Consider the following 22,791-nt stretch of genomic DNA (forward strand, 5'->3'; position numbering starts at 1 on the left):
GCTGGCAGGAGCCAGCGTCCAGCCCAGGCAGCTCCTCCGGTGTGGCTATACTGCCCCCAGCCCTGCCCACTGGGTGGGCACCAGGATCACCAGCAGCTGTCCCTGGTCACAGTAGCATGTTAAAGTGGCTCGCAAGCTCCCAGACAGGAGGCGCACGCCGCTGCAAAGAAGGGATTCCTATGGGGAACTTGTGAAACACTTGCACACACTAGTGTGACCAGGGACAGCTGCTGGTGAGCCCGGTGCCTGTTTTATATCTGTGGATATAAATGTTGTATCCACGCAGGGCACTAGGTATGAGTAGCTACACGTCAAACAAAAAGCAAGCTGCGGCCACACTGTGGTGTGTAGCTACACATGTCAGTGAAAGGCTCTGGCAGGAGGGAGGCAGAGGAAGGAAGAGTCTGGCAGTGGGGAGCTGGCGGAGACTTTCCCCACTGCTGGAGTCCTTCCTTATCTGCAGTGGGGGAAAGCTCTAGTGGTGGGGAGCTGACGAAATCTTTCCCTGTGGTGGGGAAAGGCTCCAGCAGCTGAGAGGCAGTGGGACACTACTGCTATTTTTACTGTGTAGAGTTGGGATGGCACAACTTGGGTGAGAGTAGAAAGCCATATAGGGTATGTACTTGGGAACACAGCTATACCGTTTAGGTGTGTCTGTACTCTATCCACCTCAGCTGTGCCTCATTGTCTACACTGCTCCTTAAACCCATGCTAATGGGGCTACCCTGAGTAAATACTCTACACACTGCTGAAAGAAGAGTGCAGTATTAACATAGCCTTATAGATAGTGTGCTCACCTCTGTCTTATTAGCCTGGATATATGAACGGACACACACACTGCAAAATGTCTTAAAAACTGGGAAAAGGGTAAAGATGAACAATGTTGACTGAGTTGGGCAAGTGTCTAGTGGGATAAGAGAAGGAAAAAGTTCTAGGTCTACTTTTATTTAACATGATCATCAGTGATCTCAAAAAAAGGGATAAACTTCTTAATGAAATTTACAGAGGCTGCTAAATTGAGTGCAGTTGGAAACTCCAAAAGGGATAGAGAAATACTATGAAGGGATGTAAAAAGATGAAGGGATGGTAAGAAACTTGAAATACCTTGGGGCAACTGCAAACATTATATACAAAATCCCTTGAACCGTAAGGTAATTTGCCCTTAAATTTTGTGGCAAGGTCTCCATATTTCTTCGTTACTTTGGTGCAGCTGATGAGAGTCTAAGAGGAGTTTAACTCACTTTTAAAAATGGAGGTGTTTATTGATTTCAATATGAAAATGAACAATACAATCAGCATCATAGCCCCTATTTTATTCATTTTTAAATTAAATTGAGGCCCTGAGAGCAAGAGGGACATAGAGACCCAGATTTGGTTCACTGAATTACCTTGCCACAAGAAAAGCATTGAAAAACAACGGAAGAACATTTTTGTTGCCCTTCTCTGATTAGGGGTATGGAACAGTTTCCATATGAGGAGAGATTAAAAAGATTGGGACTGGGCAGTTTAGAAAAGAGAAGACCAAGAGGGGCTATGATAGAGGTCTGTAAAATCATGAAGGGTGTGGAGAAAGTGAATAATGAAGTGTTATTTACCCCTTCACATAAACACAAGAACCAGAGATCACCAAATGAAATTAATAGGAGCAGGATTAAAACAAACAAAAGGAAGTATTTCTTCCCACAACTCGCAGTCAACCTGTTAAACTCATTGCCAGGGGATGTTGTGAAGGCCAAAAATATAACTCGGATAAAAAAAAAATTAGATAAATTTATGGAGGATAGGTCCATTAATGGCTACTAGTCAAGATGCAACCCCATGTTCTGGGTGTCCCTAAGCCTCAGACTGCCAGATGCTGGGACTGGAGAACAGAGGATGGTTCACTTGATAATTGCCCTGTTCTGTTCATTCCCTCTGAAGCTTCTGGCACCAGCCACTGTTGAAGACAGAGTACTGGGTTAGATGGACCACTGGTCTGACCCAGTATGGCTGTTCTTAACTTTATTCCTAATTCCCTGGTTTAATCAGCAATTTCTGTAGTGAAGAAATTAATTTGATAAACTATATTGAAATTTATTTTGTGGGGGTTTTATGACACTTATTGCAAATATATCTGAGCACATCACATACAATACATGAATTTTTCCATGCAACAGCTCTTTGAGGTATGGAAGTATTATCTCCATTTTACACATGGGGAACTGAGTCACAATGTGACTTAGGCCTGGTCTACACTAGGCGTTTATGTCGAAGTTAGCGCCATTAAATCGAATTAACCCTGCACCCGTCCACACTGCGATGCTATTTAGTTCGACATAGAGGTCTCTTTAATTCGACTTCTGTACTCCTCCCCGACGAGGGGAGTAGCGCTAAATTCGACATGGCCATGTCGAATTAGGCTAGGTGTGGATGGAAATCGACGCTAATAGCTCCGGGAGCTATCCCACAGTGCACCACTCTGTTGACGCTCTGGACAGCAGTGCGAGCTCGGATGCTCTGACCAGCCACACAGGAAAAGCCCCGGGAAAATTTGAATTTGAATTCCTTTTCCTGTCTGGCCAGTTTGAATCTCATTTCCTGTCTGGACATCGTGGCGAGCACAGCAGCACTGGCAACGATGCAGAGCTCTCCAGCAGTGATGGCCGTGCAGTCTGGGAATAGAAAGAGAGCCCCAGCATGGACTGATCGTGAAGTCTTGGATCTCATCGCTGTGTGGGGCGATGAGTCCGTGCTTTCCGAGCTGCGATCCAAAAGAAGGAATGCAAAGATCTACGAGAAGATCTCTAAAGACATGGCAGAGAGAGGATACAGCCGGGATGCAACGCAGTGCCGCGTGAAAATCAAGGAGCTGAGACAAGGCTACCAGAAGACCAAAGAGGCAAACGGACGCTCCGGATCCCATCCCCAGACATCCCGTTTCTACGAGGCACTGCATTCCATCCTCGGTGCTGCCGCCACCACTACCCCACCAGTGACCGTGGACTCTGAGGATGGGATACTGTCCACGGCCGGTTCCTCAGACATGTTAGGGGACGGGGAAGATGAGGAAGGAGATGAGGAGGGCGAGGCAGTTGGCAGCTCTCACAACGCTGATTTCCCCGACAGCCAGGATCTCTTCATCACCCTTACAGAGATCCCCTACGAAGCGTCCCCAGCCATTACCCCGGACACAGAATCTGGTGAAGGATCAGCCAGTAAGTGTTGTAAACATCTAAACATTTATTTTTAACAAAACAGGAATATTAACAATTAAAAGAATGGGTTGTTCATGATTAGTGTGCCCTAGGCGCTTAACGGTTTAGTAAGGGGCAGTGCAAGTTTTGAAAAGAAATCTAGCAATGTCCGGTTTTCAGTGATTGTCCTGCACAAGCCGCTCTACTGTGTATTCCCTGCTACTGCAGCTACAGTAAAATGCGGTCTATATGTGCGGGGATAGAGCAGTAATCCTCCTGGGACATCTCGATGAAGCTCTCCTGGAGGTAACTTGAAAGCCGTTGCATGAGGTTCTTGGGGAGAGCGGCCTTATTGGGTCCTCCGAAGTACGACACGTTGCCGCGCCACGAGATTATCAGGTACTCGGGGATCATTGCTCTGCACAGCAGGGCGGCATACGGCCCTGGTCTTTGGAGGCTTTCCCGGAGCATTCTCTCTTTGTCGCTCTCGGAGATCCTCATCAGGGTGATGTCGGCCATGGTGACCTGCTTTTAATTAGGTAGGGGAATGTTAGTGTTGGGACTGCTTTCCCGTTCCTTTACAGAACTGTCACCGCTGGTTTGCAGCCACGCGGTGGAGGCGGGAGAGGGGCAGCCGAAAGGGATCATTCCCGGGGACAGCCGCGAGGGGGTGGGACAGGGGCAGAGTTCCCGCTTGCCGGATTGCTGGCAGCAGGGACTGACATTGATTTAAATGTGAAATGAGGCCAGTGGTAATATAAAAGTTTTAAACTGCCACAAGTGTACGGCTTACCATGTCTGCCTGCAACAGAAATTCCGTTGTGCTGCCTCGCTTCTCAAATGTGCTGTTCAAGACCCCAGGCACAGAATGCGAAGGCCGAGAATTCGACCTTGTGCTGAGTGCGCATGTGAAAGGTGCTGTGCATGGTCTTGTTCACAGAGAAAGACTATGTTCTTTGTTCACAACTACATTTATCTTTCAGAGGAATTCACTCCCTTTTTCCCATTTCCACAGCCCCGTCTGCGACTGTCTCACAACCTAGCCTGGAATCACACTCCCAGAGGCTAGCGCGGATTAGGCGTAGGAAGAAGAGGACACGGGAGGACATGTTCTCTGAGCTTATGGCCTCTTCCCAAGCCCAGGCAGCACAGCAGACCCAGTGGCGGGAGAACTTGACCCGAATGCACCAAGCCAACATGGATCGGGAGGAGAGGTGGCGGCAGGAAGACCAGCAGGCGACTCAAACGCTGCTTGGACTACTGAGGGAGCAAACGGACACGCTCCGGCGCCTTGTGGATGTTCTGCAGGAACGGAGGCAGGAGGACAGAGCCCCGCTGCAGTCCATCTCTAACCGCCCTCCCCCGCCACCAAGTCCCATACCCACCTCACCCAAAGTGCAAAGAAGGAGAGGCGGCAGAGTCCCTGCTAACTCTCACTCCACCCCTGCAGAGAGCTCTAGTAGCAGAAGGCTCTCATTTCCCAAAATTTGAAAAGTTCTTTCCTTCCCGCCTGACACAAGCCCACGTCCAAGTTTCACCTCCCAATGCCATGTGTAGTTGATAATAAAAAATTCGTTTCTGTTAACTACTGTTTCAATCATGTTCTTTTGGAGGAGGAGGGGAAAGGGGGTTGGAAATTGGACAGGACAGTCTCCTTTGGCAGGGTACATAGTCGGGGGCAGGCACAGCAGCAGGGCACATACACAGTGCAGTGATGCAGTGACTAGTTGCCCCGGTTAGTCTGGGAGGTTGTTTTGATGTAATGTTGGGGGGGGGTGGGTTGCTCTGTGACTTTGTGGCGGGGGAGGGCAGTTACAGATCTTAAGCGCCGGTCCTTAGACAGGATCACAGAGCCACACAGCATGGGATCTGTAACCGTCCTCCCCCTGCCACAAAGTCAAATAGACCTCCCATACACACAGTCCCGATCAGGAGGGGTGACAGGCTCCGTTGAAACAAGCATCCCACCGCAGCGGAGCCTGTCAATCCTTGAGTTTAGAAGCTGCATTCGCATCACAACACTAGACCCGCCCCGCACCACAGTCTGCGTCCCAGTTTTAAAAAATTCCCGCTAAAACAGTATTAAAGAAAACGGTGTGCTTTAACAAAGTAGAACTATTTTTATTTCGACACGTGTGTTGGAGGGGGGGTGAAGGGGGTATGTAACTGGATAGGATAGTCAACATTACCTGGGTAAAGAAACGGGGGCAGGTTTAGCTTCTCAGTACACAAACTATAAAATCACAGGTTACCCTGCTCACTCAGGAACTTTGCTTTCAAAGCCTCCCGGATGCACAGCGCTTCCCGCTGGTCTCTTCTAATCGCCCGGCTGTCTGGCTGTGAGTAATCACCAGCCAGGCTATTTTCCTCAACCTCCCACCCCGCCATAAAGGTCTCCCCCTTGCTCTCACAGAGATTGTGGAGCACACAGCAAGCTGCTATAACAATGGGGATATTGGTTTCGCTGAGATCACAGCGAGTCAGTAAGCTTCTCCATCTCCCCTTGAGACGGCCAAAAGCACACTCCACCACCATTCTGCACTTGCTCAGCCGGTAGTTGAAGAGTTCTTTTTCAGTGTCCAGGGCGCCAGTATAGGGCTTCATGAGCCAGGGCATTAGCGGGTAGGCTGGGTCCCCGAGGATGACTATAGGCATCTCCACATCCCCAACAGTTATTTTGTGGTCCGGGAAGTAAATACCTTGTTGCAGCCGTCTAAACAGACCAGAGTTCCTGAAAACACGAGCGTCATGAACCTTGCCCGGCCATCCCACGTAGATGTTGGTAAAACGTCCCCTGTGGTCCACCAGTGCTTGCAGCACCATGGAAAAGTATCCCTTTCGGTTAATGTACTGGGTGGCCTGGTGGTCCGGTGCCAGGATAGGGATGTGAGTTCCATCTATGGCCCCACCGCAGTTTGGGAATCCCATCGCTGCGAAGCCATCTATGATCGCCTCCACGTTTCCCAGGGTCACTACCTTTGGCAGCAGTACATCAACGATTGCCTTCGCTACTTGCATCACAACAACCCCCACGGTAGATTTGCCCACCCCAAACTGGTTCGCGACTGACCGGTAGCTGTCTGGCGTTGCAAGCTTCCACAGGGCTATGGCCACTCGCTTCTGTACACTCAGTGCAGCTCGCAACCGGGTGTCACTGCGCTTCAGGGCAGGGGACAGCAACTCACAAAGTTCCAGGAAAGTTCCCTTCCGCATGCGAAAGTTTCGCAGCCACTGGGATTCATCCCAGACCTGCAGCACTATGCGGTCCCACCACTCAGTGCTTGTCTCCCGTGCCCAGAATCGCCGTTCCACGGCATCAACATGACCCATTGCCACTGTGATGTCCTCGGCGCTGGGTCGCCTGCTTTCTGACAGGTCTGTGCTACTCTCAGACTTCAGGACATCACCGCGGTGCCGTAGCCTCCTTGCCTGACTTTTCTGCATCTGCCTCAGGGAAACCTTTATGATAAGCTGCGAGACGTTGAGAGCGGCCACAACTGCAGCGATGGTCGCAGCGGGCTCCATGCTCGGAGTACAGTGGCGTCCGCGCTGTCAATGACTGGAAAAGCGCGCGAACTGTTTTCCCGCCGGCGCTTTCAGGGAGGGAGGGCGGGAGTGATGGACGGATGACGACAGTTTCCCAAAAGCACCCTCGACTCATTTTGTTACCCAGAAGGCATTGCCGGCTACACCCAGAATTCCAATGGGCAGAGGGGACTGCGGGAACTGTGGGATAGCTGACCACAGTGCACCGCTTCGAATGTCGACGCTATCACCGTTAGTGTGGACGCACAAAGTCGAATTACTGTCCTTAGTGTGGACACACACGTTCGACTTTGCAATATCGATTACAAAATTTCGATGCAAGTAAAATCGAACTACTCTCGTAGTGTAGACAAGGCCTAAGTGATTTGCCCCTGGTCACACAAGCAGTATGTGAGGGAGCCAGAAAGAGAACTCAGATATTTTATGTTCCACACCAGTTCCTGATAGATAAGAAGATTCTCCCTCTACAACACAGAAACGTACATACCACAGAAATATATAAACTTGTAGGAGAAAAAAGCCAGGAGGGAGTGAGCTCTTGCTGTTACTCCATGTAAAGCACAGCAAATATAGGAAAAGAGGAAGAGAGAAACTGTTGTCTGCATTCATAAAAAATAATCCTGCATTTTCATTGTGTGACACAGGAAACTCTGTCAAGAGCAGACTGGTCTGATTTCTGTCAGAAAACTTTATTTTTGGCATGAAGAGAATTCATAAAATTAAGATGAATTGGGGGGGCGGGGGGCTCTGGTCGTTGAACTAAAAATCTTAAACAGTGATTTTTCTCAACACATGGTGTTTCATGCAAGACCGATAACTCACTCTTCCCCAAGATGGTTGAGAGTGTAAGAGTGAGCGAGAGAGAGAGGGGGCTGTATTAAGCCTGTTGAGATGGGGGTTGAATGGGAGCGATAAATGTCCAAATGCCTTAAAGTCTCTCCTTAGTCAGAACCACCAGGTAACTGTGGATTTAATGTTACCTACCTCAAATTGAATGAGTACTGTCCCACTTTCCAGCCCTTTCTTCAGTTGTTCCATAGACCCCTCTAGTGTGTCACCGTACTCTGAACACGTGCGAAGAATGGATTCTAGAAAATTCTGGGAATCTGCTTCATCTTCTGACTTGGTCTCAACCAAGGGTTGGGCAACTGAAAGACATAGAGGCAAATTTAGACTTTTTACATGCATTCAGTAGCAATCTTTAGTTATGTTAAAACCTACTTGAGTACAAGCATGGACATTTTCAATCCTCCTTGATGCTGTAAATTAGGCTACTAATCCCAAACTGAGACATCTAAATAAATTTGGCCATAGTTTTACACATGCTGACCAACCCCAGCTCTGCACAAATCAGTAAGAGTTCAACACCTTTGAAAAATGAGACCAATGATTTAGGTGTCCAAATATGGGTAAGACCATAAGCATCCAAGTTTCAAAAGTTTAATCTAATGATACACCAGCAGCCCTTTCACGTACATTTTTGGGTAGGCAAACAAGTCACCACCACCACAGGAAGAAGCCCGTGAATTTCACCTATTGAAATTTAGAACAAAATTTATAAATATGCCTATTTCAAGAATAATAAAATGAGCCTTCTGGATTTGTTGTATATTACATTTTTCATTGTATGTCTGTGCTTGGGAGAATTTAGTGTTATTTCCACATCTGGAATAGAAGTTTTAGAAGATGGTACTGTATTTTAAAATGTTTATCAAAATGTTTTTTGTGCAAGAAACTATTTATTTAAATTAAATTAAAATTAAGTGGAAACTTACTGCCATATCTTTTATTTGAAATTAGCATTGTTTAGTATTCTCAGAATATTCACCCACTTGGGTCTATACTCTTCACTTTGACTAAAACCTCACCAAAACTGCAGTTGAATGATGCAAAAAACACAGCATTCTGAGTTGATGTGCTCCTCACTTGAATGTATAAGGCTAATGGCTCAAACATTTGAGTTAGTAATCAAGAAGAGAGAAGATCTCAAATGTTACCACTCTATTTTAATACAGACCCATTCACAGTATAACTCTTGATTATGAATATATTAAAGTAAATTGCAAGGGGGAAAAGCCACAATTTAAAGGCATGACAGTCTCAATTACATTTAAAAACCTTAGTGCAGTTACCTTTCCGCCTGACCAGAAGTGCAAGCTCTCTTGTGTGCAATTCTCTGCTGGCTTTTATAAACATTACCACTTGGTCATGAGTATGCTCTGAGATGTCTCGACCATTGATTAACACTATCTGATCACCTTCATTCAGTTTTGGAATACATGTGTCAGCCTGTTTCACAACCAAAGAAAAAAATTTCAGTTTATCCAATACCTTCAGTAGAACATTTCTAATCTCAGGGAGACTGAATTTATCGTGCAGCAAAGACAAAGTTATTCTCCTGACAAAGTCTTGCCCTCTGTATCAGAAGCTATGTCAGAGGATTCAGATCTAAAATTGTTCTAGTGGCTTCAGAATGAAGATGAGAGTAACAGTTCACACAGCCTATTAACAGCTATACAAAAGTTTGCACTTGATATGTTTTATGCATCTGAGCTTTACAATCTGGACTTTTAGAAAGATTTTGAAAAATGTCACACACATAAAAGAGAGCAGAGTGATTAAAATAGCAAAGAATAGGAGTAAGTTTCAATTTATATTGAGTAAAATGCTTTATAACATAAATTTTGCTCCATCATCATACATGGAAACTGAAGATTAATATTAAATACCATATATGAGGGCTGTTCCTACATTACACATAATTGGTTTTACTGAACTATAAACACAACTGATGATTTATGCATTTTTGTTAGATTCATACAAGCTTCTTCTTGTTCCACAGGGGAGAACTGATCAAATGCTACTGGGGAGTTAGCAGCTTTATCCCTGCGTCCCCATTAACAATTTTGGACAGGTCCTTTGATCTCCAACACCCACATGTGCCACCCTTAGGGGCAAATCCTATTCCAGCCCCTGCAGCCACAGAAGGTGGCAGGAATTAGGTGTGCCATGCATGCTGTGAACGCTCCCTGATTGTGTGAAGATCTGCTAGAATCCTCCCTGTACTGGACTTGGCACCGGGCTTTGGAATTTCTCCTCAGTTCTTCATCAGTGCTCTTTAGGACTCAGCAGATCTGAGTCCAAAGCAAGGCTGTTTGAGTAAGGATCCTCTGCAGTCAAAAATCCCTCTGGGAGAGGCCTGCTAGGAGCAGAACAAAATCACTCATGTTTGCTTGTCCCTAGAAAAACCGGATATTCTGTTCTGGAGGCACCCAGCAGCATCAGAACGAAGCCTAGGCTAGGTCTACACTACCCGCCTGAATCGGTGGGTAGAAATCGATCTCTCGGGGATCGAATTATCGCGTCTCGTCGGGACGCGACAATCGATCCCTGAATCGACGCTCTTACTCCACCAGCGGAGGTGGGAGTAAGCGCCGTCGACGGGGAGCCGCGGAGGTCGATTTTGCCGCCGTCCTCACAGCGGGGTAAGTCGGCTCCGATAGGTCGAATTCAGCTACGCTATTCGCGTAGCTGAATTTGCGAATCTTAAATCGACCCCCCCTGTAGTAAAGACCTGCCCCTAAATGCATTAGAGATCTGCTCATCCTTTCAACCTAATCTTAATTGCTCCCCCACCTATACCTGTTGGTGTTGCAGAGCTTCACGAATCAATGTCTGTTCACCCAATGTTATTTGTCCTGTCAAAAAACAGGAATTGGAACAAGTCGTCCTGATTAGCACTTTCCTCCTTGCCCTGGTTTACATGTTTCAGGATGAATGGGGAACAGCTGAAGGACTGAGGTAGAGAAGTGGGCTAATGGCAAATAGCATTTGCAGGAAGAAATGAGAGATGATGTAAAGAAACGGTGAGATTGGCAAAACCAATAGGGAGAGAAAGATAAAAAGGGGAAATCTGCAGGAAGGAAAGGGTAATCTGAGTAGTTGGGGAGAGAAACAAGGGAACAACCAGTGGACCAAATTTGGTGATGAATCATGGTCATGTACCACCTGAGGCACTTTGCACGTATGCTAAGACGACAAACTAACAGGTGGGAGTGTGAAAGACACAATCAGATAAGGGGGAAAGAAAATAGTGAAATGGAAGAGAAAACATAAGCAAAATGGAAAAGCTGCAGTTCCAGCATGGAATAAGGGAAGAGGCAGTGTGCTGAGGTGTGTGGGTGTTTTAAGAAAGACATAAAAAAGGAGGGAAAGAAAAGAAGAAAGGGGGGAAAATAGTTAAGATGGAGAGAACTGAAAATGATGAATGAAGAAGGGAAAAAAATTCAAAAAGGCAAAGAAAAAATCTTAAAGGACAGCCAGAACATTTAGTGGCCATTATTTGAATTCCTCAGCTTTAGTAGTTCCCTGGAAAAGTCCCTACTACGCTGTACTTTTTCAGAAAGCAGGATTGTACAATACTATTGCTGTGGATGTTTGTCTTACTATTTTGTGATATTACCATTTGTCATATATTTTAAAAAGTTACACGTCACGGCAGCAGGTAGCTTTTTGGAATCTCAAGGATTGATCTGGAATGCAGAGGGAAAGGTTTCAAAATCTTTTTTATAGAGTAGAACCTCAGAGTTATGGACACCTGGGGAATGGAGGTCGTCTGTAACTCTGAAATGTTCTGCAACTCTAAACAAGACTTCAGCCGGGGGGGTTGGGGTTGGGGCTGCAGCCACAGGATGTGTGTGTGTGGGGGGGTCAGGGTCAGGGCTCTGGGTAGGGGGGAAGGATCTGGGTTTCTGACCCTTGGGGCACTAGGGCTCCGGGCGGGGTGCTCTGGGCTTCTGTCCCGCCCAAGCACCGGGGCTCAAGGCTTTAGACGTGGGGGGAGTGCTGGGACTCAGGGCTTCAGTTCCGTGGCTGCATTCCACTCTCAGCTGCAGTGAGGGGGCCACCAGGGCTTGGGGCGTTAGCTACGGGGGGAGAGGTGGGGCTGAAATTGGTGCTCCCCTCATAGCGAAAGCTCCAAGCTCAGTGCCCTAGCAGGGCTGAAGCTGGGAGCGGAGCCATGGGGCTGAAACTCCGAGCCCCAGCACTCTCCCCGGTCTAAAGCCCTGAGCCCCGAGCTCCCCACCCTCACCCGGAGGCCTGACCCCCCCTCATGACTGTAGCTCCAACCCCTGGTGGGTGAAGCCCTGAGCCTCCATGCCCCCCACGGTGCTTAAGTCCTGAGCTCCAGCACTCCCCCCAGTCTAAAGCCCTGAGCCCCAGTGCTCCCGAGGGTCAGAAGCCCTGAGCCTCCCCTCCACCCAGAGCCCTGAATTCCCCCCTCACCATGCGGCTGCAGCCCCAGCCCCAGCCCCACCGTGGCAGAAGCTCTGAGCCCCAGGGCTAAAGCCCTAAGGCAGTACAGTATTTGCCTTAGAATCATAGAATATCAGGGTTGGAAGGAACCTCAGGAGATCATCTAGTCCAACCCCCTGCTCAAAACAGGACTGATCCCCAGACAGATTTTTGCCCCAGATCCCTAAATGGCCCCCTCAAGGATTGAACTAACAACCCTGGGTATAGCAGGCCAATGCTCAAACCACTGAACAATCCCTCCCCCCTGCCCATTTTTTTTTTTTTTGTCTGTGCTGCTGCCTGATTGATGACTTCCGGTTCCACAGGTGTCTGGCTGGCCAGTAAGTCTGCAACTCTGGTGTTACTATCTCTGAGATTCTACTCCACAGCAAGGCTACATTTTCACAAGACATTGCAGTGGCACGTCTGCAGTGCTGTAGCTGCGCTACTATAGTGCTTCAGTGTAGATACTCACTACAACGATTCGAGGGGTTCTCCCACCACCGAAGTTAATCCACACCCGTGAGAGGTGGCAGCTAGGTGAACAGAAGAATTCTTCCATCAACCTAGCACTGTCTACCCTGGGGGTTAGGTTGGCTTAATGATGTTGCTCAGGGGGTTAGATTTTTCCACAACCCTGAGTGATGTAGCTGGGTCAACCGAACTTTTTAGTGTAGACCCGGATTTAATCAAGTGACTCAAACAAGAAAGCAGAGAGTGGATCGTGAGGCATCAACATTTTACAGTGATTAACAGTTTCCCTGGAAGTTGACATTCTTCTCTACCAGTCACCAAGAATGCTAGCTGTTAGCCAGCCACTTACCAAGGAATCCACAATGCACACAGAGAAAAAGGCATCTAGGAGTGGAATTAATCCTTTCAATGCAGGTACAATATAAATCTTTTTCAGAGATCAAGCTTTTCAAGACAATGGTGCTAATGCCTTTTCATCCAGTTTAAGCCACCAAAGTTTGGTATAATACCAAGCACTTCTTCTTTGGTCCTAAAAATTCCCCATATTGTTTTCAATCAATTATAATGTTAATGTCTTCCTCATTATCCTGTTAGGACATTAAACTATTGACTTTTTAACATGTAGTACTTTTAAATGTCACCTACATTTAACTATAGTTCCATTTCTTCATTCTTGCATTGTCTTCCACCCAAAGTAGTTAGATGGATCTCTCTTCACTAAAGCCACAAAAGTTAATCTACCCACAGGTATTCCCAGATGAGTATTATTCTTTAACTAGAGGTAGATTGCTTTAAATTATATTTTCAATTACTTTAGGATCTAGAAGGGAAAACACCTGATTTATTTGGTTGCATATGTTTGTTCAAATAATTCCAGAACCTCTTTTGGGAAGAGAAGAAAAAGTGACTTGCACAATCTGGAAAGATAATGTGGAAATATACCATGTAGTTCCCCGGAGGTGAAATGTACCAATAATGAGTCGTTCTGGAGCAAATTAATGAAGTAGCAAAATGGATGAAAAGATTATAACATTAAGAATTTCTAGTTTTGTAGCCAGAATAGTCTACAGATGCTCTGCATACCACATTAAAAGTGAACATTCATGTGTCAGCTACATCTTCTTATTAAACAACCAGGAACTGATACACTGTACTTTTTGTGGAAAATAGTAAGACCAACAGTAATCTTGCAGTACAGTAGAACCTCAAAGTTATGAACACCAGAGTTACAAACTGACCAGTCAACCACACACCTCATTTGGAACTGAAAGTATGCAATCAGGCAGCAGCAGAGATGAAAAAAAGAGGAAATACAGTACAATGGTGTGTTAAATGTAAACAACTAAATAATAAAGATAAAGTTTAAAAAAGATTTAATAAGGTAAGGAAATTGTTCTTGTGCTTGTTTCATTTAAATTAAGATGGCTAAAAGCAGGTTTTTTCTTCTGCATAGTAAAGTTTCAAAGCTGTATTAAGTGAAAAGTTGTAAACTTTTGAAAGAACCATAATGTTTTGTTCAGAGTTATGAACATTTCAGGGTTACGAACAACCTCCATTCTCAAGGTGTTCGTAACTCTTAGGTTCTACTGTATTTCTACTGTAGAAATACTTCTACTTCTACTGAGGTTCTACTGTATATCAGAAAATGTAACTTGTTGCTTTTAGTTGACATGTAAAGTTATCTCTTTCCCATAAAACAAATTCAATGTTCTGGTTAAAAGGTTCCCAAACTGTGCTTCCTGCCCCTTGTTCACTTGCTTGGTGGTCTGTCAGGAGAGCACTAAATTGTCATGTGGGGCTGGCTCCTCTGTTTCCCGTTCATATATTTCTCTGAGACAACTACAAATTCATTAAATTGCATAACTGTATTTATTCCTGAAAGCTGAATAAAAGCAAGCTATAGCTGCCACATGGATGTTACATGATGACAAAGATAGGTAATGTGGGCCACACATTCATGATTGGGGCAGGATGTGGGGCACAAGTCAATTTCTCTATTATGTAGTCTGGGCTAAGAAAAAGTTAGAGAATTCTTGCATTATACTGTGGTTCAATTACAATGAAACTTTTCTTTTTGAAACTTCTGCAATATGCAGACTGCAGCAGAAACCACACAGATTCATATCAAATTAAAATTGGTATTATCTCAATTTGTTATAAAAGTTTGGAAAATACACTTTGAAGTATGTGCCCAAAATAAAACCTTAAAATAAAATGCATTTGTCCTTCCAAATTTGATTTAGATGATGCATCTATTGTACTACCCTGTTTCCCCGAAAATAAGACAGTGTCTTATATTAATTTTTGCTCCCAAAGATGCGCTAGGTCTTATTTTCAGGGGATGTCTTATTTTTCAGAAATGAAAAATGCCTTATTATCGGTGGATGCCTTATTATCGGGGAGGTCTTATTATCGGGGGGATGCCTTATATTACAACGAGAGGCAAAACTGTAAGTAGGCCTTATTTTCGGAGGATGTCTTATTTTCGGGGAAACAGGGTAGTCATAAAAAAGACATTTCAGCTATGTGTTACAACATATTCAGATACTGGAAAAAAATTAGCTTTGCTACAGAGCCATACACTGAAGAATTACATGAGGATTTACTTACAGATGATCCTGGAGTTATTCTTGACACCACCAGAGGCATTTTTTGATCAACACCACCCTGCAAGATGTTAAGTAAACAGTGACTATAAATATACTCTTAGAATGTAAGCAGTACATTATACAACAAATAGTCTATTTTTTGTTCCTATGTGAATATAAAATTTATGCTTTGTACTTCACTGTCATGGGCTTGACGTTGCAAGGTGCTCAGTACTCATGCTTAGGTGCTATGCTGAACTGGGACCAGAGAACTCAGCATCTTGCAGGATCAAACTATGAGTCTCAAACCAGCCACATTTCTTTATCCCTTTTATATTTTATATGCCACTGAAGTCTTATGGACATAAAACACATCTTCCCCAGGACTCATGAATGAAACAGATGACCTAACAATGCCCATGAATAAGTGACAGGGATCAGATGCTAGAACTGGAGCTGGATTCTCATTTTCACTATAGCCACTTCATAGCATTCAGGCAGTGTAACAGGGCCTTAAAATGGACATTAATCAGAAAGTACAGAAGCTGCCGCCGCACCTCTTTCCCCAATTCCTTCATTTACTAGTTTTTACCTTTGCAATAATTAGCTCACCACTGGGTGCACACACACCATTAAGATGTTTTGTTGATGGTAAAACATGAAGGGCCTACTTCTCCAAAAATAAGTGCCTGAAGTTAGGCTCCATAGTCCACTTGTAGGCACCTGAATAAATGATCTGCTTTTCAAATGTGTTGGACATACAGCAACTTCTACTAAAGACAACAGAAGCAGTTGGATGCTTGCTTTAGCCAATGAGGCCATTATTTGGGTGCCTATATAAACAATTTAGGAACTTAATCTTAAGCATCTGTTTCTAAAAAATCTTTGCTAGAGTTTTTAACTCTTCAAAAAAAAAATCCTTGTAGGACAGCAAAGGATCATCATATCCCTTAATCTCTTACCTCTGATGCAAACATGGACATTAAAAATGGAAACAATATTGATTTGATCAGTTAAGACACTAGTTACTTAACTATGTTGCACCTTCATGAGATTTTAAGGCTCCCTTTTTACCTTCAGATTAAATCCAAATTTCCCATCTTCATCTGGAGTGATTCGCACCAAAAGCAAATCTCCATCAATTACTTCATTCTGCAACACATTAAAAAAAAAAATCTTCTAAGATTTTCTATTTCTTAACACAAAATGATGGCAAAAAAGAACACAATATTTCCTATACAGATTAATTCATATTAGAAAAAGAAAAAAGTAAATGTGGTAAAAATGAAGAGGAGCTAGGATTGTACTGTACATAAAAATTGTTTGTATTTTCCTGTTTATTATATTGGAAATGGCAGAGACTACCACAATTAATGCTGCATAATGGTTTCGATCATAAGCCTGTTGCCCATAATTTTCAGAAATTGTCACCTCCTCAATGCCTGATCCCTGGCCAAAGAGGACTTTTTGTTAAGTTTCAGACAAAAGTAGGCTAGACATTATTGATTTCAAGAACTATAAAAAATAAACTTTTCCATAAAGAAATGTATTTGGAATCTTTTTGAAAAGTCCCACAAGCCAGAGTGTCTGAATTTTGAGGTGTAAAATTTGGCATTGAAATAATCTTCATTGAGGGGTAATTCACTTTATGGATCCACAGCAGAATTAACTGCGATTAGACTGAGTTACTGGCCTTTGAAAATTGCATGCTGAGCATACTTAGATTTTTCAAAACTATAATCTAAGGTGCAAAACTTAAAAAATAATGGCTGCACATAGAGCTGGTTGAAAAATCTTACTGACCAATTTTCCATCAGAAAATTAAGTGTCATTGAAAGGGAATGGGAAATCCCAGCATTTGATTGTTTTCCTCCTCCTCGCTTGCCCACATCAACATTTCATTCCTTCACCCCAAGAAATATCATTTTATGAACCATCCACAACATTTCATTGCAACTTCTTTGCCCTGAAGCATTTGAATTTAATCTTCCCCCAATAGCATTTCACACTCCCCACCAAGGGGTTTAATTTTAGCTATTCCACCATCCACCCTTGCATTCCCTGCCACACCCTAGGCATTTTTACTTTACCATACACCTCTCTCCCACCCCACTTTTCACAAGTGGTTTAGTTTGGCAGTCGCCTGTATAGGAGGGAGAGGGGAGGGGGTAGGAAAACAGGAAGGGAGGGGAGGGGAAGGTTGGTAGGCCCCTGGAAAACTTGTGAGGCTGGGGAGGGGAAGCAATAAGGGGGCTTTGGGGCTAGGTGTGGTGCTTGGGAATAGTCAGCACAGCACTGGAGTTGGTAGTAGTGAGGGAAATCAGGGGCCCTGGGCAGCAGCCCTCTCTGGAGGGGATGGGGAAAAGGGGTTAGAGAGATTGGGCGGCAAGGGGAGCCAGAGAGTGGTGGGCAGCTGTTGCCTGCTGTCTATGCTGAGGGACACTGCTGTCTATCGGCATGTATAACAGCTCTGACTGGCTTTTCTTCCTCCAGAGATGGGGAATTAGGGCAAAGGGCAGACAACTACATGGGGCTTTCCCCTTAAATTAGGGGTTTTCTCTGCAGGTGGGTCTGAAAATTTGGAGCCTATGGAAAACCCACAGAGCTGGCAGACTTGCTTGCCACATTGCATAGTGTTTTCCTCTTTGGTAAATGTAGACCTTAATAAACCAGACTTACTCTTATTAGTGCATGCCATTAAACATGTATATTGTGCAACAGACAAGTTAACATTGCTGGAAAACCCTACGAATGCTTTATCTCACAGACTGGATGCACATTTATACTAGTCCTTCTCTGTTTGCATTTAATTCAGCCTTGTTAAACAACTTACCTTATCACAGTAGTACAGACTGGAATCTTCTGTTAAGCTCCCTTTTGTGACATTGTCATATGTTTCTAAAAACTGTTTGTCCACCCCATCCAATGGATAAGAGCCTGAAAAGTTACCAACTCCATTCGGAGACTGGGACAAGGCAATCGGTGAGGTATGAGTCAGACAGTTCTGTGTTGGACTATTTTCCAATACATTCCTTCATTAAAAGAAAAAGATAAAGTACATTAAAAAGGTACTGATATTCATGGGTTTAAACTCAACATACAGTAGAAATTACAAACATATAATATCAACTTCTTATACCAGAGCGCCAGTTAAAATTGAGTGTCACTTTCTATTTAACAGTAGACTATTCTAAATGCTCTAAAATCCATTATTTGGATTATCTTCAAATTTGCTGTGCCTCATAGGGGTGGGGGATAAGGTGATTTGGTCAAAATTTGGGATCATTTGAACAAGGCATTCATGAGATATAAGCTACCCCACAGAAAAATCCAACATCTGTTGACAAAATCATCTGATTTTTAAACTTTTTTGCATACATCTGGGGCTTAAACTACGTCTCTAATCCTCCTGAAACTGATCTCAGCCACTTGGCATTTATCCCAGCTTCTGGGGAAGCAATATTGAAAATACTGAAAAAGTTATTAAGGATAAAGTTTATAGAAGTTTCATCTCTGCCTCCCCCCCCCCCAAGCTTTCCCACATCCATAGCTCCTATTTCTTTTCCCCTTTAAAACTGAGGAAGAGTGGGGAGCTGGGTGTTCAGAAAATGGCACAGTACACAGCACTGAGATAGTAGTGGGGATGTTTTCATTCAGCACAGAACACCTGATTGATATTAATGAGCCACTTCACACCTCTCTGAGCTTCCTATGTTGCAGATGGATTTGTAGAGCTCCTTCCCCATACACTAGGCCCAGCTCTGGGGTAGTGGACTTGGCAAAGATGAGGGCGGAACCAGTATGTGCATGTAAGGGAGGAGCAGGGGTCAGAGTAGTGGGGGTTTGTGGGCGGGGGGGGGGGGGGTAGTCAGAGCAGTGGGCGCGAGGACGTGACCATTGGAAGTCATGGAGCAGTGTCGGACCAGTGGTGGGGAATTCTGAGCAGTGTGGAAGAATTTAGGAGCAATTAAAGGGTTGTTGGAGCAGTGCAGGAAAGAGTGGGGTGCAAAGGAAAGCTGTGCAGTAGGAATGTTGGGGGCTTTGAACTCTGTCTCCCAAAACCCTCTCTCATCCTATTCCCCCCCTCGCTCTGTTTATCTTTAAAAAATGTTCCCCACTGACTCCATTCTAGTCCTTGCATAGTTCCTGCCTTCTCTCTCCAGCTTCATAGCCTGTGGGTCCCATTCCAACACCCACTTCTCCCTGTGGAAGTAAACTGGAGGAGAATCAGGCTGTGATACAGGCAGAGAGAAAGAAGACACAGAGATGATGCAGAGGCAGTGAAGTGATTAACATCCAGTCAGTGCATCCTGTGGCCACGGCAATCGTTGCCAAGGAGCCAGAGGCAGTAAAAAAAAAAAAAAAAAAGAGCTGGGCTGTGAAACATGGGGATACTGAGAAACTATTCTTAAAAATGACAAGGAAATGAACTTCACCAAAATTTCATTAATGCAGTTATGGTTGCCCAGCAGTGCCTTCTGCCATACAAGAATATTGAATTCAGCTATACCCAAACTTCTGAAAACCAGGACAAGAGCAGTTACAACAACAAAAACAACCCTCCGAAAACCAAGACATAGAAAATTAAGTTAAAGTACACATCATCCCCACAATGCACACTGAACTCTGTTCCCTGGAGCTGGAAACAGCCATTGGAAATGGTTCGGGATGAGGTAGAGTGCAATAATAAGTAGACATGAGGAAGTTCTAAGAGAATGTGCCATTATTTGTGGTGGTGCAAAAATTAGAATTCCAGCATTTATCTGCATGCACTCCAACTACCTTACTTCTTGTACTGAACAGCGGAGGATTAGTTGGAGCAGATTGGCAGAACTTTTACACTAATACAAGGAGGAGTGCATGTTTACTTTGAAGGATTAGGTATTCTTCATTTCAGCACTGTGTTCTGGAGGTTGTATCAGTAGAGATGCACATGGGGATTTTCTTGTCAGCAGTCTGATGACATACAAAACAGTCAGGGCCAGCTCCAGGCACCAGCTTAACAAGCAGGTGCTTGGGGTGGCCAAGGGAGAGGGGCCACATGTGCGGCAATTCGGGGGCGACAGGTCCCTCACTCCCTCTAGGAGCGAAGGGCCTGCCGCAGCCGATCGTGGCTTTTTTTTCCCCCCAATTGCCGCCGCTGGTCGCGATCGCGGCCTTTTTTTTTTTTTTTTTTTTTGCTTGGGGCGGCAGAAATGCTGGAGCCAGCCCTGAAAATAGTGGTCTCTAGCGCTTAGTGAGGGGTAAGTAAAGGTAATGTCTCAGAAGGAATGCTCTGAGTCAGGGGTGGTAATATTAAAAAAGTCTGGGATGGTTTGTGTGGAGTACGCTCAGTGTTTGAGTATAGGCCAGGTGCAAGTAGCTCCTGTTTGCTACATCTGACCTAGACTGAGTTTTGCCTTAGCAAGAGAAGGTTTTAGACTTTGTCCTATAATGCCCAGGTGATATATTCCCAGAGCACTGTGTAGCTTCTGTATTATTGTGTCTTGGGGCATTGCTTGAAGAGAACAGAATTAAGGTTGCGTTGAAGGGTGGAGGTATGATAAATTCATATTTCCTGGTTTTTACGTTTGCATTACTTTCATTCTTTTCTTCATTTGCCAGTTTTCAGAGGCCTGAGTGAAGCTGAACTCAATGTTTTCAAAGGTTACAAGCCAACACTGTGCAACCTTAACTCTGTGGTTAACCAAGTTTTGGGACATTTAATTTTACTACCTTGCATCAGCAAGGTGAATGGAGTGTTTTTACAACAGTCACAGAATATTCAGTTCAATAAAGAAACTTAAATTTTCAGCTTTTTCAGTCTTCAGTAGTCCTTATTGTTCATGAGAACACTTTGCTAAACCCTGAAAATGTTTTAAAGTAGTGAACTATATAAACACACACATCATGTAAAATAGGAACAGCACCTTCAAGATTTTGATTTCTCTAGTAATTACTGTCATTAATATTGTATACCTCAAGATATTTATGACTCGAATATAAATCAGTATTATGAAGATACCAAAGTTATATGTGTAAGTGGATCACACTAACAATCTTTGAGGAATATAGCAAATTTTCACATTTCACTTGTAACATCAGATTACAGTCCATAATGATTCCCCAGTGCAGGAAAAGTTAACACTCTGCTAGGGATAGATGTGACTTCCAAACTGCTTAATTTATGGTTTTGTTGTACTATATAAAGAATTACTAGATAAATCACCACCAGATTTTAGCATAATTAAACTTTTACTATATATTCTACAGAGCAATTTAAAGAAGTGACTCTTTGCAAATTACAATGTTTAGATGCTTACTGGCATGTCAGAATTCAACATATTTCTAAAGATTAGTGTGGGGATTTTTTTAAAGATCTCTATAAAATGACATTTTTCTAACCATTTAAATAGAAAGGCTTCAAAGATTTCATTCAGTCATAATTTTAGTTCATATCTGAAATCCCCACTTTCAACAGTAGAATTTTTGTATGCTTATAAGAAAACTCACTTTGGTGATTCTTGTTCAGATGACCTGTCAAAAACAATAAGCGAACATAGGATAAATATCTTCAGGAGAATTGGAACAAAGCACACCACAGTTCTAATCTAAGAAAAGAACTTCAAGGCCTGAGTGCTGTATTCACAGCAATTTAAGAACTTAATTTTAGAACCTAGAACCTGAACCCAGGAAAAAAATTAAAGGTTTTATGGATCACTCAAGAAATATTAAAACTAACCCCAGCATTTCATTTCTAGCACAAAGCCGGCTAACAAAAAAGTGTTATCTGCAATCATAAACTATACTGGTGCACAGCAGTGTCAGGATTCAGATCGTTTAATAAAATACTCCCTATCACTCAAGATGGAGCTCTTTGTCATGACCCACAAAGACTACAGAAGGCACTGCTGATGCTCTGCAAAAATCACATGCTGAAGACACAAATGAAAGTGGCACAGCCCTTGCAGTTAGCAGAGTTGCAGTATGCTTGTCCCCACAATGCAAGGCAGAACGGCTGCTTACACAGAAAGCCTGCAGACAAAAGCATAACTGCATGCACATGTGTACGACACAGTACAGGGAGCAAAGGCAAGTTAAGTGGCGTTCATTACAGAGCAGCTTGACCAGGAAGAGCAGGGGTTTCTCAAGATTTTTTCAAATGTGGGCCACATCTCAATAGAGATATTGACTTGTGGACAGCTCCTCTCCCATTCATGATTGCATAAATCACTCCGGTCCTCTCTGCAATCATAAAATCCCTGTGTCAACTACAACAATTGCTTAAATGGAAAAGACTAGGAGAGTATTTAATATATGTTTAGCTTTTCTTAATGTGATGGAAAAACTGAAAGCAAGGAGGAGAGCCAGCACCATGTCACCAGTCAGCTCTCTGTGGACCTTCAACTGCTCCACAGATCACTGGTGGTCCACAGTCTTGGAAACACAGGGTTGCATATAGCAAGACCAACAGCCCCACCCAACTATAAAGAGGCATAGACCTTGACGGTTCTGGTTCCCAACCCCAACACAGCAGCTTGGATGAAGATTTGGAACACAGATCTAGAATAAACACCCTAGAAGTAACTGCCTTCTTCCAAAAGTCAGGAAAAAGTTCTCTTACTGAAAATTTTCCAACACATTTTGGTCTATCACGGTTGTTTTTACTTAAGTGGGCCAGATCACTATATCAAGGTCCAGAGATGAAAAGATTGGTCGTTTTGTCATTTTCTGCA

The 22,791-nt window shown here is 44.0% G+C and overlaps 2 protein-coding genes across 7 annotated transcripts in view; one reads left to right on the plus strand and one right to left on the minus strand.

The window, feature by feature from the left end:
• Window positions 1–22,791, minus strand: part of PTPN3 (protein tyrosine phosphatase non-receptor type 3) — a 341,924-nt gene that overhangs the window by 43,340 nt on the left and 275,793 nt on the right. For all 6 annotated transcript variants that reach the window (XM_008169326.4, XM_065584007.1, XM_065584011.1 and 3 more), the window contains 6 exons: window positions 21,569–21,592; window positions 17,910–18,108; window positions 16,151–16,228; window positions 15,099–15,155; window positions 8,852–9,008; window positions 7,704–7,867 (listed from right to left, as the gene is read on the minus strand). In XM_008169326.4, the coding sequence (XP_008167548.4) occupies window positions 7,704–7,867; window positions 8,852–9,008; window positions 15,099–15,155; window positions 16,151–16,228; window positions 17,910–18,108; window positions 21,569–21,592 (679 nt within the window). The remainder of the gene's footprint in view (window positions 1–7,703; window positions 7,868–8,851; window positions 9,009–15,098; window positions 15,156–16,150; window positions 16,229–17,909; window positions 18,109–21,568; window positions 21,593–22,791) is intronic.
• Window positions 2,236–5,986, plus strand: LOC135981446 (uncharacterized). The gene is made up of 2 exons (XM_065584012.1): window positions 2,236–3,194; window positions 4,189–5,986. Exons 1-2 carry the CDS (start codon window positions 2,618–2,620, stop codon window positions 4,662–4,664), a joined length of 1,053 nt encoding a protein of 350 aa, XP_065440084.1. The 5' UTR covers window positions 2,236–2,617; the 3' UTR covers window positions 4,665–5,986.

The sequence above is a fragment of the Chrysemys picta genome, chromosome 2 (assembly GCF_011386835.1).
Source record: "Chrysemys picta bellii isolate R12L10 chromosome 2, ASM1138683v2, whole genome shotgun sequence".
Taxonomy (NCBI): domain Eukaryota; kingdom Metazoa; phylum Chordata; order Testudines; family Emydidae; genus Chrysemys; species Chrysemys picta.

Excerpts from the sequence above, each read along its gene's own strand:
- LOC135981446 (XM_065584012.1), top strand. The coding sequence starts at position 2,618 with ATGCAGAGCTCTCCAGCAGTGATGGCCGTGCAGTCTGGGAATAGAAAG. Across the intron at positions 3,195-4,188 it reads ATCTGGTGAAGGATCAGCCA|CCCCGTCTGCGACTGTCTCA; the intron begins GTAAGTGTTGTA and ends CCATTTCCACAG.